The following is a 19,671-nucleotide window of genomic DNA, read 5'->3' as shown; positions in this document are numbered from 1 at the left end:
ACACCGGATCCCGTCATACATTTCCATACAATTCATATCATGATTGGAAAATGACAATTTCAATTAAACATATAATTCTAAGCATGTGAGCAATTAAATAATTAATAAACATTTAAAAATAAACACAGTCTATCCCTCACCTGTTTTACGATCAATTGTGTTTGGGTTTAAGTACGGCCATCGATCGATCAATTCAATTTCGGCTTCGGGGCACGTGCGTGTCACTGTCCTAGACACAAGGGAATCGTACATCAGTATGCATCGGAAACATCTGGAGGGACCCACACAGGTCACCCCCAAAGTGTACAGACACCGTCTCCCAATGACAGTAATGTCACCTAAAACAACCACCGGAAACAGGGCATTTCCACCGAAAATATCAGACCTATATCCGGTGGAGGTGACAGAGAGCACATAAGGCTCCAAGTCCACCGGAAATATGCCATCGTAAACAGACCCAGTGGATCCGGTGGATTGTTTCCGGTGGAGGTATAGGGCAGTCCAATAATTTGGGGCATTCTGGCTCGGGCTGATTGCGGGGATTTGTTTCATGGAGTTTGTAAGGGATGTTCCTAGTATGATTCTAAGCCAAGAAAATCCCAATTCCACTGAGCTGTTTGGGAGATACGTCTATCGAACGATCGAAACCCTAGTTGGTCTTTTGGTATTACATGTTGTCAGAGCTCACCGGGCTGGGTTCGAGCTTGGCAACAACACCTGGAGGGTAGAACACCCATCCTACAACCTTATCATGGTGTGTACTCTAAGATTCTATCCATACCTAGCTTTGTCTATGTCAAAATGAAGAGAGTGACATGGGAGGTTGTACTTACCTCTAGCAACGATTTCAGCAACAAGGCGGCAGCCAGCACCAAAGTAAGCCTCCAACCTTCTTCTTCTTCCTCTTCTTCTTCCTTTCTCTCCTCTCCTATGTTGGGCATAAGGGAAATGAGGAATGAATCAATCCTCATTTCCCAACTTATAACTTAAGTTGGGCCTAAGGGTCTGTTTGGTTTGGGCCTTTTTTGAACCAATGGGGTTAAAATGAGTTTCGGGGCACGAGGACCCCCACATTTTTGTTCGTAAGGTGTTCACATCAAGAGGAAGGTGTGGAGGATGATTTGGGATCATCCGGAACCATTTACGATGCAAGTGGTTGGACCCACGGGCATCGGAACCTCGACAGCAGCCTATGGACCCACCGGAAACAGGCACCCTATTTATGCCCAGGCTGCTTCCGGTGGCTTGTTTCCGATGGTTAAGACTGCTTGCTGTCCCATGGTTGGTCTCGCGCGGGTGGTTGCCCTCGGACATACACAAGGCTTTTTGACGATTGTGATACGTGTTGGAAATCAAGTGTGGGGAGTCGGGTCACTTACAACCTGGGATCGGAGGGTATGAATCCCATTCAGTTAGATAGGCATGAAATGCATGAACATGTGGGGTCATCTTTACCCCTTCGGTAATGTGCAGCCACGAGCCAAAACCCGGTCGGACTTTCGATCTCCGATCCGAGGCCTATCACAACAGTTAAATTAGACCGGATTAGGGCACGTGTGTAATATCCCCCCCACCTTACAAGAATTTCGTCCTCGAAATTGAGCATACCTGGCAAATCAAACAATCCAGGATACTGCTTCATCATTTCATCTTCTCGTTCCCAGGAAGCTTCCTGTTCGGGGTGGTTCATCCATTTTACCTTGACGAAGGAAACGGTGTGGTTGCGAAGAACATGATCCTTCTGATCAACAATCTTCTCCGGATACTCCACATAGGCAAAGTCCTCATCCAACCCACGGGGTATGTAAGTCAAGACATGAGTCGGGTTAGAAATGTACTTCCTCAATATAGATACATGGAAGACATTATGTGTACCTTCCAACTCTGGTGGTAAAGCTATCCGGTAAGCTACCAGTCCGATCCTCTCCAGTACATCATACGGTCCCATAAACCTTGGACTAAGCTTCCCCTTCTTGCCGAACCGCATCAGCCCTTTAATTGGGGAGATCCGCAAGAAGACCTTGTCTCCAACACCAAACTCCAGATGTCTCCTAACATCTGTGTAGCTTTTCTGCCTGGACTGAGCTACCTTGATCCTTTCTCTGATCACATCCACCTTCTCACTAGTAGTCTGTATCAAGTCTGGACCCAAAATATGCCGCTCACCAACCTCATCCCAATAGAGTGGAGTCTGGCACTTCCTACCATACTGTACCTTGAATGGGGACATCCCGATGGTGGCCTGATAACTGTTGTTGTAGGAGAACTCAATAAGGGAAATGTGCTCATCCCAACTATAACTCATATCCAAGGCACATGCTCGAAGTAGGTCCTCCAATGTCTGAATAGTCCTCTCCGACTGACCATCGGTCTGAGGGTGAAAGGCAGTGCTAAAAGCCAACTATGTCCCCATGGCCTTCTACACACAGGTCCAGAACTTGGAAGTGAACCTGGGATCTCGATCAGAGATGATACTAACTGGTACACCATGCAACCTGATGATGTTATCGACATACCAACTTGGCCAACTTGTCCATAGAAAATGTGATTTTGATTGGGATAAAGTGAGCTACTTTAGTCAAGCGGTCCACAACTACCTAATGGCATCCATACCCTTTTGTGTACAGGGTAGGCCTGTGACGAAGTCCATGGTAATATTCTCCCATTTCCACTCCGGAATAGGTAGGGACTGTAATAACCCATGAGGCCTCTGCCTCTCAGCCTTGACTTGCTGGCATGTGAGGCATCTGGACACATGTGTGGCCACATCATTCTTCATTCCTTTCCATTAGTAGGAGCCTTTGAGGTCCTTGTACATTTTAGTGCTGCCGGGGTGAATGGAGTATAGAGAGCTATGTGCCTCTCTCAAAAATGTCTCTCAAATCACCATCACTGGGCACACACAACCTTCCTTTGAACTTGAGAATCCTGCTCTCAGTCACAGAGAAATCTGGGTCCTTTTGGGTTCCTTCCTAGCATTCTGCTATCAGCTTCTGCAACTCTGCATCAGTAACCTGAGCTGCAGTGATCCTATCCACCAGACTAGGTTGTACCACCAATATCGATAGTGACATGGTGACACCCTCTACTAATAGCTCCACGTCTAGTTTTCTGGCCTCCTCTAGGAGATACTCATTGATGGTCCGTGATGCAAGAGCCAGTGACTAGGATTTCTGACTAAGTGCATCAACTACCATATTGGCCTTTCCTGGGTGGTAGTGGATAGTACAATCATTATCCTTTATCAACTCTAACCAACGCCTCTATCTCATGTTGAGTTCCTTTTGGGTGAAGAAGTACTTGAGGCTCTTATGGTCACTGAAGATCTCTCCTCACCATACAGGTAGTGTCTTCAGATTTTCAATGCAAAAATCACAGCGGCCAACTCCAAATTATGGGTGGGGTAGTTCTTTTCATAATCCTTCAACTGACAGGATGCATAGGCAATGACTTTCCTGTGCTGCATCAATACACAACCCAATCCCAGCTTGGAGGCATCACTATAAACAACCATACCACTTGTACTGGTTGGGATAGTCAAAACTGGAGCTAATACCAACTTTTACCTTAGCTCCTTGAGGCTCTTCTCACAAGTATCAGACCACTCAAATTTTACACCCTTTCGTGTGAGTCGGGTCATCGGAGTAGCAATGCGGGAGAAGTTCTCGATAAACCTCTCGTAGTATCCGGCCAATCCCAGAAGATTACGTATGTCTGCTACACTCTTGGGAGTCTCCTATTCCAGAACTGCCTTCACCTTGCCTGGGTCAACCTCTATACCCTTGGCTGAAACAATGTGACCTAGGAATGCCACCTGTGACAACCAAAACTTGCACTTGCTGAATTTGGCATAGAGTTGCTTCTCTCTCAGTCGTTGCAGTACCAACCTAAGGTGAACAACATGTTCCTCTACATTCTTGGAGTAGACCAAAATGTCATCAATGAATACTATGACAAACTTGTCCAAGACATCCTGGAATACCCGATTCATCAAAACCATAAATGCGGCCGGTGTATTGGTCAACCCAAATGACATTACCAAGAACTCGTAATGTCCATACCTTGATCTGAAGGCTGTCTTACTGACATCATTGTCCTTGATCCTGAGCTGGTGGTAGCCCGATCTAAGGTCGATCTTGGAAAACACCTTAGCACCCTGCAACTGATCAAATAAATCATCTATCCGTGGCAAAGGATACCGGTTCTTAATGGTCAGCTTATTAAGCTCCCAGTAATTGATGCACAATCTCATACTCCTGTCTTTCTTCTTGACGAACAATACCGGTGCTCCCCATGGGGATACACTAGGTCTAATGAATCCCCTCTTCAAAAGGTCTTGAAGTTGCACCTGTAATTCCTTCAATTCTGTAGGGGCCATGCGGTAAGGGGCTTTTGACATTGGTGCCGAGCCGGGGAGTAGGTCTATAGTAAATTGCGTCTCTCGGTCTGGGGGTAAACCTGTCAAGTTATCTGGGAATACATCGGGAAATTCCCTTACCACATTTAGCTCGGTCAATGGCCTAATTTCTACCTCAGTGTCCATCACAGATGCTAAGTAGCCTTGACATCCCTTATCATATGATAACTTTCTTGAGTTTCTTGGGCTTCTTGGGCTTATCCCCTTGGAACATAAACTCATCATCATCACGAGGTCTGAAAATGATCTGCACATAGTACACTGGCTCTGTACGCGGACAACCAGTCCATTCCTAAAATCACGTCGAAGTCGGTCATATTCAACTCGATCAAGTGAGCATTCAACTCATGATCACCTATGGTCATTGGACAAGGCTCATAAACATAGTTCAAACCCACCACACTTCTTGTAGGGGTGCTCACAGCCAAACATTGAGTTAGTCCCTTAGGTGGAATTCTCATCTTCTTCACAAATGTCGATGACACGAACGAATGCGAAGCTCTTGAGTCAAATAACACATGTGCAGGCAATAATGATATCAATAATGTACTTGTCACTACACCGGGAGCAGCCTCAGCATCTTTTGCAGTCATAGTAAACACTCTGCCCTGTGGTCTCTGGCCCTGTAGGGGTTGTGCTGGCCTAGGGGCTGAATATGTTTGCTGGGGCCTAGGTGGCATAGTGTAAGGTGCATCACCTAGCCTTTGGTGGGGGCATGTCTTCGCCATGTGGCCTGGCTGATCACAATGAAAACATCTCGGGCTCGATCCTGAAGACTGTGATACAGCACTAGATCGAGAGGGCTGGGAAGTCTGACTAGCATCAGGCCTCCTAAATTGCACTGGAGTTAGATTAACATAAGGCACTCAGAAAGGTTTGTTGCCTCCCCTAGAATTAGTAGATCCCATCGGTCTCTTTCTCGTTCCTTGCTGAGCCGTGTAGTTATCCCTATACCGGTCTTCAATAGACTTGGCCACTTGGACCAGCTCAGCATAGGTTTGCAGTTTGAACCCCACAATGGTTGACCCAATACCTGGCCTCAACCCTTTCTCAAACTTTTTTGCTTTAGCTCTGTCACCTCTGAGATGCTCAGGAGAAAAATGGAATAGCTCCTCGAAGCGTTGTTGATACTTGAGCACAGACTAAGAACCTTGAACCAACTGAGAGAACTCACTCTCTCTCCTATCCCGGAAGCTTTCTGGAAAATAGTTCTCAAAGAAGGCCCCTTTGAAGTCTGCCCAAGTAGGGTTCGGGTTACTAGCCCTCAAAATAGGCTCGATGGCACTCCACCAATCATATGCTTCATTCTGTAATTGATAGCCCACACAAAATTTTCTGCTCATCGGTGCAGCCCATCAGTCTAAAAACCTTCTCCATTCCACCAATCCATCTTGATGGATACAATGGGTCCTGCGCCAACTTGGAGAAACTTGGGGGCCTAAGCCGTTGAAACTTCTCCATCATTTTTGTCAAGTCTGTCTAGCCCTCTACATGTGCTTGAGCTTGTTCCGGCATCGGATCTTTCACTTGTCCATGCACTTGTGCCCCACTAGATGTTTGAAGGGTAGCCGATCCAGAGGGTATTGGAATGGGTGCCAGTGGAGTAGGAGGTGCGGGCGGTGTATTGCGGGCTTCTATTGTCGCTTGGATTCTATTATCGATCCCGGCCATAAACTGATTTTGTCTTTCTTCCACTTCCCGCATCATGTTATTCTTGATGGATGCTACATCCTGGGCCGTAAGTACAGGCGGGGCCGGTGGTGTATTGTTAGGTCTACCTCGATTCCGTGTAGGGGAAACGGGAGGTGACGGGCTTGAGTGGGATTGGGATCGGGATCGGGATCGAGTGTTCCGGCGTGACATTATTCCTGCGAAGGAATCCGATTAGTGCACATGCATAAATAAGGTTTCATGTAATTGGAACACATGCATGCATAATGGGTCCCACACGTACACAATTGGCAAAATTAGGGTTAGTGTATGCATAAGTGGGGTCCACACATTAAAATCTGATCGCACACGTATCCCAAAGAGTTGCACCATCAAAAGGAACCAAATGAAAACTTAGGTTTGGAAAATAACATGATTTATTTTTCAAATGAGTCCACCGGAAATAGGGAGTCAAACCACCGGAAATATCAATGTTATTTCCGGTGAGCAAAACAGAGGCCAAACTCAACTTTTCCCCTTCACTGGAAACAGGCACCGGAAGCATGCCCAGTGTTTCCGGTGGCACTAAATCATCTTTAAATAGGCTATAGTCTTGACTTATTCACACAATACCCTATTTACTCTTGCGAGAAAGGTGTGGAAACGGCCAAGGAGTCTTTTGCTACCCATTCCCCACCTTCTTTGCGTTATTTCGCAATCAATTGGAGTCGCATTCGCATCCAAGGTATGTTTTCTCTCTGTAACCTAGCTTTTGTGATTTTCTTCTTTGTGAGTTTTGTATTCAGGCATTTAACTAGGTTTTCCATTCCAAATCCTTAGGAATCATCTTGTAACAATGTCTGGATGCTGTGTACTTACCCGATGTGCTCTTATACAAGCGGAGCAAGATACCGCTGAGTAGTTCAACCCAATCCTGTTCCGCTCTGTGGTTGATCCAAACCGTTGGGAGTTTTTTAGGGCCGCAACGTCGACCCAGGAGTCTATGTGAGGACCAACGACTTCAGCGCGTTCCGTCTTCGTCAACGGTTTGAGGATATCGGGTGGTACTGCATCCTGAAACCCAACCGATACTACTACCCCACCCTAGTCAGGCTATTCTACTCCAACATTGAATGTGTGAACCGGGGTACCGAAAAGATGCGGATCACCTCCTATGTGAAGGGGGTGATCTCCTTTGACATGGGGCAGTTGACCAACATTCTGATGGTTAGCAATGCCGGTGACCTAGTGTACTGCCCACCTCGGACTCCGGCATATGAGTTTCAGAGTCCCGATACCTTTTAGGAGATCAATGACATGCTGACTAAGGAAGCCGAGGGATGGAACCGTTCAGTCAACTATTTTGCTACTCCAAAGGTTGTTTGTCGTGCGATTTAGCTGAATGTCCTCTCCACTTGTGGACATTATAACGAGGTATCCGCCGTTCAAGCCTATGTGACATTGCATGTACATGGGGGTGTAGATACCTTTGCCTTACCTCCTAATGTGGACCATGGAAATTCGGTCCGAGGGGCAGGATCGTCGAGTAGGGAACCTATGCTACGGAAGGATATTGACTGACAACTTCCGCCGCTTTCGGGTGGACTTGGAGGGTGAGGCACACTTGGGCGAAGAGGTCACAGGCTTCAACCAAGACTCGCTGAGGAAGATGACCATAGATCTGAGGGAGGTGACACCTATCCCTGGAGAGGGTCAGAAGCCTATGGAGATAGAGGGTGGCGGTGCTGGTGATGTTGGTGCAGGAGGAGAAGCTCTGGGGTTGGTGGGGCTCCACCACCTGATCCCCAGGCTATGGGTTCTATGGCGGCTTCTACATCTCAAAGCACTAGGGGTGCGAGGCCTTATGGTCTCAATGATGTTATGGCCCGTCTGGATACCACTATGTCATTGATGAGGAGTATGGACAGCCGCCTCGAGAGCATGAACAAGACCTATTGTCTTATGGACAACACAATGGCCTCCCTAGAGGCATAGATGCAGGCGATGGTCTTCCATCTGGGTATCCCGGTGCCTCCTCCAGGGACACATGGTCCGAACCAAGCTCAGAGCCAAGAACAGAACCAGCAGCAGTAGCAGCAAGAGTAGTGGTATGCTTGCCACTGTAGCTTTTAGGATTTTCCTTTTCATGTCTTATTTGAGTTTGATGTTTTTAGGTTTAGTTGAACTTTTACATTATGTCATTTGCTTCAGTTGTTTAATTTCTTAGACCTAGGCTAGTTAGGATTTCCTGCTTTCCGTACTTTAATTTTATAAAAAGTGTAAGTTGTGTATTCAAGTTCTTTATTATAATGAAACGGCTTTAACACCTATGCTTGTCTCCTAATTGTACAATTGCTATTATTGTTGTCTTGAGATTTTTATTTAAATCCTAATTTTCCCAAGTTGTGGTTTGGTCAAGATTGTGAGTTAAGGCAGAGCATCGCGCACTGATACCATAGCTGTCACACCCCACTCCCGGCAGTCCCAATTTACCATTAGGAATATCAACAGTGTAAGTAAGACACATACCTGTCTTATAACCTACTAGGATCTCTGATAGCAGTACCTTAACATTTTCACAATCTCACATCACAATCCAGTATAAGCAGCGGAATCAGAGTATAGTAGCGGAATTTATAAATAAAATGGGGAAACATCTAATGGTAATATAATAGCAATAATTGAGTTATTCTGTTACATTCATCCATGACATATACTATAATCTTAAGAAAATATACAATCCACAACTATATCCAAAAGTATCACAATATAATATACAATCTCATGGTGCGGCATTAGCACAATGGTCACAAGCACAGTCCTGATCGTGCTCCTCTGCTTCTGGCATCCACCAGTCGCTCACACTGTACTCCGACCCAAAAGATACTGGATCACCCGCCATCAGCACCACGGTACCTGCATCATCATCTAAAAGGGGTGTATACGTGGGGTGAGCTTTCCAACTAGCTCAGTAAGGGGTGGGGTCAAGCACATCCAAGCAAGTCAATAGCAGCAATATTTATGATGCATGATCACGGAAGTTAAACACAGTCCATGATGCTCGTGATGTAATTCATTTGTTTATTATCCACCTAACAATACAAACTAAGTCTGGTAAATGCTACTACGACGCATTAGGCTGTATCCATCGTCTCAGAAACCACATCGACTACGCAACGATACAAACCCGAGTCGTGATTAGAAGCCTGCTGGTCCCCGTATACATCCATGGGTTACCCAGCAAACCCCTGATAATCCCCTCTTGACAGTCACGGCACCTGTAACACATTGGCCACGCCAGACAGGTTCCTGCCGCCGGCAACAATCATATCATACCGCGGGAGTGGCACTTCGGGAAGGCTCATCAAACATACCACAATGGGTTATCCAAGACCTCAACCCCTGTTGGCAAGGGTGCGTAGCATAAGGAGTGATACTTAACCACATATACTATATACCTTCATAATGATACAGTTAGTATGGATTACACGATACCGGAGAGACCTCGGCCACAAAGTGTAATCCATCTCCAAATACAGTCCTAGGTACACGATACCAGAGAGACCTTGGCCACAAAGTGAAAACTGAGACTGTTTACCTAATCTAGCATGTAATAATAGTTGAGTATGGACAACGCAACACCAGAAGACCTCGGCCACGAAGCGTATCCATTTCCAAATGTAGTCCCGAGGTACACAATACCAGCGAGACCTTGGCCACAAAGTGTAACTCGCGATTACAACTAGTTCTAATGCACATAATCAATGCATGAATGCAACATACATACGGCAATCACGGCGCCGGTACCACCTCGGCCACGCCGGATTCCGTCTCACACACACATCCAAACACGAGGTGATCACGGTACCAGTACCACCTCGGCCACACCGGATCCTGTCAGACATTTCCATACAATTTATATCATGATCGGAAAATGAAAATTTCAATTAAACATAATTCTAAGCATGTGAGCAATTAAATAATTAATAAACATTTAAAAATAAACACAGTCCATCCCTCACCTGTTTTACGATCGGTCGTGTTCAGGTTTAAGTACGTTCACTGATCGATCAATTCAATTTCGGCTTTGGGGCATGTGCGTGTCACTGTCCTAGACATAAGGGAATCGTACATCAATACGCGTCAGAAACATCGGGAGGGACCCACACAGGTCACCCCCAAAGTGTACAGATACTATCTCCCAATAACAGTAATGTCACCTGAAACAACCACCGAAAACAGGGCATTTTCACCAGAAATATCAGACCTGTTTCCGGTGGAGGTGACAGAGAGCACATAAGGCTCCAAGTCCATCGGAAATATGCCACCGGAAACAGACGCAGTGGATCCGGTGGATTGTTTCTGGTGGAGGTACAGGGCAGTCCAACAATTTGGGGCTTTCCGGCTCGGGCCCATATCCGGGATTTGTTCCGCGGAGTTTGTAGGGGATGTTCCTAGCATCATTTTAAGCCAAGAAAATCCCAATTCCATTGAGCTCTTTGGGAGATACGTCGATTGAACGATCGAAACCCTAGTTGGTCTTTTGGCATTACATATTGCCAGAGCTCACCGGGCTGGGTTCGAGCTCGGCAACAACACTAGCAGGGTAGAGTACCCATCCTACAACCTTATCATGGTGTGTACACTAAGATTCTATCCATACCTAGCTTTGTCTAGGTCAAAATGAAGAGAGAGTGACATGGGAGGTTGTACTTACCTCCGGCAGTGATTCTGGCAACAAGGCGGCAGCCGGCACCAAGGTAAGCCTCCAACCTTCTTCTTCCTTTCTCTCCTCTCCTATGTTGGGCACAAGGGAAATGAGATTCCTCATTTCCCAACTTATAACTTATGTTGGGCCTAAGGGTCTGTTTGGTTTGGGCCTCTTTTGAACCAATCGGGTTAAAATGAGTTTCAGGGCACGAGGACCCGCACATTTAGGTCCATAAGGTGTTCACATCAAGAGGAAGGTGTGGAGGATGATTTAGGATTCTCCGGAATCATTTACAATGCGAGTGGCGGAACCCACGGGCATTGGAACCTTGACAGCAGCCTGTGGACCCACCGGATTCATGCCCAGGCTGCGTCTGGTGGTCAAGACTGCTTGCTGTCCCATGGCTGGTCTCGCACAGGTGGTTGCCCTCGGACATGCCCAAGGCTTTTCTACGATTATGATGCATGCCAGAAATCAAGTGTGGAGAATCGGGTCACTTACCGCCTGGGATCGGAGGGTATGAGTCCCCTCCAGTTAGATAGGCATGAAATGCACGAACATGTGGAGTCATCTCTACCCCTTCGGCAATGTGCAGCCACGAGCCAAAACCCGGTTGTACTTCCAATCTCCGATCCGAGGCTTGTCACAACAGTTTAAATTAGACCGGATTAGGGCATGGGTATAACAGATACGGGCCTTTTCCACATAAATAGGGAATCTTTTGTTACAATAGAACCAGAACTGATGTGGATTATTCAAGAATCGAAGAGAATTTACTTTATAAAAAGAAGATATCAATGAACTACTATGAAATGGTTTCACAGGATTCAGCCAATTGTCTCGAATGTGGGATATCATTGACTTTTTGCCATTGAATATCATTGACTTTTTGCCATTGAATGTCCCAATCAAATTCGTCATAACATTCATAACGATCGACCTTACGAAGAACCCATTGGATCCCGGAAGCTCATAGCATTGGTCCTAATAAACCCCAATTTATTGCTTCTTCCCCACCAATAATGCCCACCCAAGGAAAATCACACATGCTCCCGAATGAAAAGAAAAAAAAAAATTTAGGGGGACCAAAGAAGAAAGGATTTCATTAATCTGAAACAGAATTACATAAGTCAGCCAGCAGGACAAGTTCCATAAATTCAGAACACGAATTAACCCAGTCCTCTACAAAGCCTCCCAATCATATTTAGCTCGGCCAAAATACCAATTCAATGCTAACCAAAAGAAGGAACTTTATGAATATTATACAGATTACAGACAGAAATAGATAACAGATAATTGAAGCGATCAATTCATCTCTAGCATTAACAACGACTTTACAAAAATTAAAATGGTAAAAATTCTAATAAAATGAATGCAAACAATCAAGGCATGGGTAAGTTCAAAAAGAAATCAATGAAGGAGACCTAAACATGTCAAATCAAAACCTACACAATCAACAACATTCATTCATATCAAAGAACATAGCTTTTTTGCATCAAAGTAAGCACAAGCAGATCCAAATATCGTCAAACGCCACAAAAGGAAGAGAAATCCGAGCCATTTCAATAAGAAGGGGGCACAACCAATACATGCAACGGATCAGCATCAACAACTTTAATAGATCCAATCTGCAGAAGAAAAAATCAACACTGGATTACCTAAATACGTGTAACCAGATACAATCTCCGGCTAGATGAAGAAAAAAGTCCCGTTCAGGCACAAAAAAATCGGAGTCTTTTTTTTAAAAGGAAAACGGTAATAGGAAGAAGCGTCGTTTTATAACTTACAGTACTGGTCACGACTCACGGCAAGACCGCAAGAGAGGAGAGATAACCGGTTTCACTGTTAACATCTCCGTCTGCACGCTATCGGATTTACCGGCTGTAGTAAGTCAAAGGTGTTCTGAGTTCTGACGCCCGATGTTTCGGCTTTAAGGGAGTGCCAGAAGGCAGGGAAACCGATCTTGTGGTGCGTGAACCGTTGTGGATAATGGATATGATAATAATTATGAAGCCTCATCACAATCTGACGGATGATTAGTTCCCCCTTCTACAGATGTCCATAGATGTACTTTTTCCACTGATATGTGTACTTCGGTGGGCTAGGGAAAATTACCAAGTGCGAGAGATTGGGATTGGGCTTGGGCTTGGGCTTGGTCTTGGGCTAGGGCTTGGGCTTAGGGTAATGGATAACCATCGTCGAACATCATATGGGTACATACTTCTTTGCAGTTGTCCAATATTTGACTTCGGCTTCGGCTTCGGCTTTGGCTTCGTCTATGTTTGGTTGAAGGGATTGAGGGAAAATAAGTGAAATTTTCAAATTTTTTTTTTGGTAGGAGAAATTTTCAAACTTAAGCAATAAATTTTTATAATCATTATCCCATATGATTGGTCAAGTAAGCATCGTTCACTTAAACAAGAAACTATTGTAATCATTACCCTATATGATCGATCAGTCAAGTAGGTGTCGTTTGGTAACACTCCTTGAAGTGATTCTCAGCAATTTTTAACTGATTTGGAACAATTCCGAATAAAATCTCATTTGGTAATCCAATTCAATTATTTGAATTTGAAGAATCGAACTGGATGTTAGGACTAAGGCCCCGTTTGGTATCGTTTCTTTTTCAAAAATGACATTTCCTGTCAAAAATGAAAATTTCAGTTTTTGTGTCAAAATGTGGTTTTTAAACGAAAAAATAGTGTTTCAAAATTTCAGATTTTTATCGAGAACGATAGTTCTTTTTTTTATAAAATGAAATAAAACTGGGAAGAGCCGTCCAATCTCCTTTTTTTCAGTTTTTTTTTTTTTTTTTTTTTCACTTTTTATTCCAAAAAAAATAGAAACAGACCATAAATGCACTAAACATTTTATTCTATTTTTTCGTTACAATAGAACAAAAAAAACTCCAAAAACATTTTTTTAGAACGATACCAAACAAGGCCTTAGGTTTTATCTACAAGGGTTTTCTCCTTCCCGTCTCATCCATATATTCCAAACAATTTAGAATCTGAACTGGTTACCAAACGTAATTTTTCAGCCTAGAATCACCCCAGTAAATAGAATCAAAGAAAATAGATTCCTACAGAATCACATTAAGCCCATGCAACAATACAAATTACGAATTACACCCCAAACTTCACTTACATAAATGATGACTGACTAACTCCAAATACGCAATTAAACCTCTATCAAGAATAAACCAACCCTCAAATACAAATAAATCTAATCTTATCTCAATTCTTAAGAAAGAGAGAGAATCTGCTAGTTATTACTATTCTTGCTCCTCCATGAGAAACTCCTCGTCTTTCTCCAAATTGCCCATGGCCTGAACCTCCAAGCTGATCTCCACATCGATACTCTTTCCCCCACCTTTCCCCTGGTAAAGGTAAACCATTCCATCAAACTTGTTGTTCCTTCCACTCCTCACCCTCTCCGGCTTTCCCCACCCGAAATCAATGTCGTAAACCTGAAACCTCGGCGAGCTTCCCACCGCCACACAATTTTGCCCCGCATCCTTCCACTGAAACAACACCGGCGCCGCCTCCCACTCTTTGTTCCGACCATCGATCGCTTTCGAGTCGTGCGTCTCTATCGCCTTCTGCACCAACGACGCGCCGAAGCCTGGCGACTGGGCAAGTAACGCGCCCGCTGCCGTTACCGTGAACACCGCCTGGATTAGGTTGCCGAAGTAACTCTCCGACATCGGAGGGTCGATCCTCTTGCGACAATCGGCAAAGATTGTGAAGACCGTGTAGTCCTCCGGGTTGAGGTGGCGTGCACGGGTGATGGCCCGCCATATGTGGACCCCAAGAGATTGGAAGGTCGAGAAAGGTTTGGAGCCGTTGGATAGAGAGGAGTTGACGTTTAACTTGATCTTGTCGATGGCGGAGCCGGAGAATCGGAATATCTTCTCTCTCATCTGTGGTGGGGCCGAGACATCGCGTTCGGAGCAAAGGGGTTTACCGGGCGAGGGGAGGTCCAGCTTCACGCGGGTGTTCCTGGCTTTTGTACGGTCGTGAAAAGGTGGGACCGAGATACTGGTAGCGCCACGGCAGATCTCAGCCCAAGTGTTCATGAAATGCCACGTAGAATGACCGTCCAGGATGGCGTGGTTGAATGCGCACCCGATTGCCAGCCCGTCTCTCAACTTGGTGAACTGCGCCACAAGCATTTGAGCAACAATTTTAATGCACTTTTATGAATGCGACCTTCAAGTATTAACTAAGACAGCTATCCTTGTCCCTGTGTTGGTAATTGGGTTCAGTGGGTAATGCAGGTTTAATGTTTTAAGGTCTTAGGTTAGACCTTCAAGAGGTATTAATTAATCAGGTCGTTTAAGGTTTTAGATTAGTTTCCCACATGCACATGCAATCCTTATTTTCAGGAGGGTAAAATGCCCTGCAAAACATGGTGAACGGATCAGGTTCACTCTCGTACACTCCTGATCCGTGGATATAGAATCTATTAAATGAAAAGAGAGAAATTTGATTTTATATCCACGGATCATGACTATTTTCGTACATTTCTGTACTTGAACTTGATCTATTTTCCAAGACATGGGTTATGTGTGGACGTTAGAATGACATACGAACATGGTTCTCTCTCCCTAAGCCACTTTGACATGGCACTTGTGCCCAAAAACTAAGAGGGCAAAGTGATGACCTCACCCGTAACGTTGATTCTTCTGTGTGACCAGGCGTTGACCCATGTGCTGGTTGAGGGGTTACGCAGCCTAGTAAGGATCCCTCATCCTTCATTATTTGTCCAACAACTTATTTGACATGGTATCAAAGTGAAGTCCTTCATCTTAGGATGTGTATGCCCAAATTACAAGAGCATTGAGAGTTATAAAAATCTCTACCTAATGCCATATGGCTTTAAGTTGGATCCTAAGTGGGTTTTCTGTATCCCACTTTATTTCACGGATACAGAATTGGACTTGTTAAGCAGAAATATGGATCTTATCCACCGCATTGCACGGTTGAGTTTTAAGAGTCACCAGTGAAATCCATTAATGGAGTTGGTGGAAGTGTCTTGAGTCTGGTGGGAGGTGCCTTAAGTCATGCTTACTCCGGCAACTCCCAGCATTTCCAGCCCATTCCAATAATGGCCCACTACCACGAATAGTGGCTATGTTCACTACCACACTATATTAAAGGGACAAGTGTCAACAACATGTTACCTGAACGGCCAACAATGGGTGGCAGAAGCCTTCCAAGTTTAAAACGCCGGTGTAGGGAACGATCTCCTGCAACAACGTTGGAGACTCGTCTTCACCAAGCTCTGCAACTCCGACGCCGGCGGCCACCGCCTCGACCACCTCTACCCCGACATTATCAGCATCGCAAACAACCCTTACCACACCTTCCTCGTCTTTCCCCAGTCTTCCAGCCAAAGGGTAGAAATCCACCAGTATTTCCTGCAGAGATTCCTTCATCTTCCCCATCATCTCCTCCCAATTTTCTTCAATTCCACCCTGACCCTTGAACAGCAACAACTTCTGGTTGTAGTAGAAGGTCAAATAGGGAAGATCGAATGTCACCAGAGGACATTCTCGTCTTCCCAATTCCTTGCGTGGTACAACCACACTCTTGTTGGTCACCTTCACCATCTTCTCTTTCTCTCCTCCTTCCTGCTGCTTCTTCCCATTATCAGCTGCCATGACTATCAAGCAAAAGAATAAGAGAAAACCCAAATGAACAAACGATCAACAGAAACCTAAGCTTGTCTGGGGATGAAGAACAGAGGAGAGGAAGATGAGATTTACTTATACAGGAGTTTCCATATGATATGGTTAATGAAAGCATTAATGGTTTCAAGTGGGCAGTTGTGATCCATTAATGCATCTTCTCCATTTTCTCACCTTTCTTTCTTGTTCGGTTTTCATTTTTTATTTTATTTTTTCCATTTTAAGGATTAGAGTTCAGAGTTGGAATCAATTCTTGGGCCATCCTCGAACCAGAAAGGCAGAAAATAACTCTGACTTTCTGCATTTTGTATCTCTGAGGTCTTGCCTGTGCTTGTTTGTACTGTTACCTCCACCTGATTCCTACACTAATAAAGAACTTATAAGGCTATTATTAGAAGGAAAGCCTTTTGGACTAGTTTCCGTTAAAATCTCTATCATTAATTGCTTTCTATCTAACCTACTCTAATCCTTGATCCGTGAAAGTATTGGTTGAAAAGGTTTTTTTTTAAATGAAGAAAGAACATTACTCGCTTGCTTGCATGATGTGTCTACACCGAGACACGGGCACAAAAGGACTACGCTACCCCTTGCCTCCTGCCCTATGTGCTAAAGGTGCTTCCGCATGATCTTGCATTGGCACAATGGCCATGCAAAGTGCAGAATGGTATTTCTATATTTTATTTATTTTTTATTTTTTTTGGTTGGTTGAAGAAGTAAATTCAATAGTTTTTGACAATATTTCTGAAACCCAAAGTGGACCTCACCCTGTTTAAGGACCCAATTGTTGGTTGATTTGGTTTTACTACTCAGTGTAATCGATCAAACAGCCTGTTTGATTATACATGGGATCAATGGATCATTTTAAGAAAGTTTAGTTACTGTGTCGAAGGACCTAGCTAACCTTTATTGTGGGTTCAACTCATCATATCATAATGAACCAAAATTTATGATGGTATTTGTGAACCTTATGGGGGAAGTGAATTATTTCATTGTTTTAACTGTCAACAAGAATTATAGATTGTAGCTACTTGAGTGCAACCCGGGTAGCAGCCAATTTTTTTCCACCACATCACTGGATAAACCTCTATGAGTTTCCAGAGACTATAAAGCATAGGATATTTGGAGGTAAGGAACATAAAGAAAATGAAAAGTAAAGTTGATTCAAGCCATAGGGATAAGCACATTACCCATGTACAATAAACTAACGGACTGTACTAATGGAGGCGCGGGACGTAACGTCATATAGAAAAAGCAGGGGTTCATTTCAAAGGGAGGAAAAGAAAGTTAGACATAGGGTTCTACTTCTATCCACCACATTTACCTAAGAATCATACTACACCTTTCCTTCTAGTTTTCATTTTTATGGTTCACAAATTCTCCTTCCTACTATAACGGCTCTTTCTACTGCATTCAATGGTTCAATGAACTCAAATGAAAACAAACGTTAAAGGAAAGAATTAATAACTGAGCTTTAATTGGAGAAGACAAGACGGTTGGATAGAGGTGTGAAGAAGACAAGACGGTTGGATAGTTGGAACCTAATCAACATAGGCAATTTCATGCAAACAATAACTGCATTTACACGTTGAATAAGATGGGGAATAATGTTCACTATTAGGACCAAACTTGTCACCACCGATATTGACCACCGATATTGATCGTGGCATAGTCTAGTGTCAAAATGACTGCTCCACCCTTTCATGAAAGCAGAAATTTCAAACCTCTTGATGCTTCTACTTGTTTTCACATTGATCCTCGCGCTTCTAAGAAACCCTTTTGATCCCTTGTTTTTTTTTTACGAACTCCTAAAACACTTCTTTGAGGAGTGAAAATGGGAGAGGTTTGTCATGTCACACCACTAATACGAGTGCAGAGGATGGTTGTTGAGGATTAATGTCTTGCATTCTATGGTTTGGGTTTTTGAGTCACCTCCAAAGGGCTGTTAAAAGCCTATAATTAAGGCTCGTCAAACCATATATATTCTTACATTGTGATTGTTTGATTGTTTGATTGTTTTTTCTTTGGTTTTGTTATGTTTTTATGTTTTCTACATCATCATGGATAGGGTTTAGTTTTTACAATGGTATCATCCATATGAGGTCAAAATAAAAGAAAAAAAATGTATGAGTAGATTTTACTTCTTATTATGCGAGAGATCAGCCCACGGCCCACTCTGACATCGTGTGCTTCTTTCTTGTAGAAAATTTTGTAATACTTGAGGCCTGAGAAGGAAAAGAATATCAGAGAATTTCCAGTTGACATGCATGTGCAGCATTGAAAAAAAGATGTCCTAGTGGAGGTACGCCTTAATTCACTTGTTTCCTACTGACTTTGCCTATCCATATCTAAAATTTATGAAGGATGGTGTGGTGGACATAGAAGAAACCACTACAAGAAAAGTGGTTAATGGCGGCGTTTTTAAATGCCGCTATAGAGTGCAAATACCACTATATGGTTATGGCGGCATTTATGACAAACATCATCCAAACACTGCTATATCCACCGCTGCCACCGTAAAATATCTTCGATGTCGTTTATTTATAAATACCGCTAAAATACTTTGATGGCGTCTATTTATAAATGCTGCTAAAATACTTTAGCAACATTTAGCAACATTTATTTATAAACGACACTAAAATACTTTGGGGAATTTGATTTATAAATGCAGCTAAAATATTATATACAATGGCATTTATTGTAACACCGCTAACGTGTTACATCCATCTTTATAAGCAGGCATTCCAGCATTATTAACTAATGAACGCGGGTTAGTGGCGTTTAGTAATAAACGCCGTGAAATATAATTTTTTATTTTCAAACAAATGAACATATAGTGGCATGTGTTAATAAACGGCTAAACGCCACTACAAGAAATGTTTTTTATTTTAAAGCAAAAGACCTATTGTGTTGTTTATTAGTAAACGTCGCTATTTATTTATTTATTTATTATTATTATTATTATTATTATTATTATTATTACATATTATTGTTTATTTACCTTTGAAGCAAATGCTTACATTTCTTGTTCTCATTCTGTATATAAACAAAAACCAATTGATTTATTCATCCGAAAAAAAAAATTTGTAGATTTTCACATGACCATACACAAGAATCTGATAAAAGGTTATCCATTCCCTACAAAAGTTAAGTTGGAAAAAAGCATGTAACAAACTAGATTGTCATCTTGAAGATAAAAAAAAA

The 19,671-nt window shown here is 43.4% G+C and overlaps 2 protein-coding genes across 4 annotated transcripts in view; one reads left to right on the top strand and one right to left on the bottom strand.

Moving 5' to 3' along the window:
• The window catches only part of LOC122071493 (aspartic proteinase 36-like), an 88,288-nt gene that overhangs the window by 47,462 nt on the left and 21,155 nt on the right, over positions 1-19,671 (top strand). The gene's annotated exons all lie outside the window — the stretch shown is intronic.
• Positions 13,839-16,535, bottom strand: LOC122071494 (BAHD acyltransferase DCR-like). The gene is made up of 2 exons (XM_042635852.1): positions 15,964-16,535; positions 13,839-14,937 (listed from the first exon to the last, which is right to left on the bottom strand). Exons 1-2 carry the CDS (start codon positions 16,441-16,443, stop codon positions 14,053-14,055), a joined length of 1,365 nt encoding a protein of 454 aa, XP_042491786.1. The 5' UTR covers positions 16,444-16,535; the 3' UTR covers positions 13,839-14,052.

This window comes from Macadamia integrifolia, unplaced genomic scaffold (assembly GCF_013358625.1).
Source record: "Macadamia integrifolia cultivar HAES 741 unplaced genomic scaffold, SCU_Mint_v3 scaffold_239A, whole genome shotgun sequence".
Taxonomy (NCBI): Eukaryota; Viridiplantae; Streptophyta; class Magnoliopsida; order Proteales; family Proteaceae; genus Macadamia; species Macadamia integrifolia.
Note: the sequence above shows the minus strand (reverse complement) of the source record. Positions and strands in the feature narration are given on the sequence as shown.

What these genes read in the sequence shown, in the direction of transcription:
- LOC122071494 (XM_042635852.1), bottom strand. Translation starts at nt 16,443, where the DNA reads ATGGCAGCTGATAATGGGAAGAAGCAGCAGGAAGGAGGAGAGAAAGAG. An exon ending in ACCCATTGTTGGCCGTTCAG is followed by an intron (nt 14,938 to 15,963) that starts GTAACATGTTGT and finishes CTTGTGGCGCAG; the next exon opens with TTCACCAAGTTGAGAGACGG.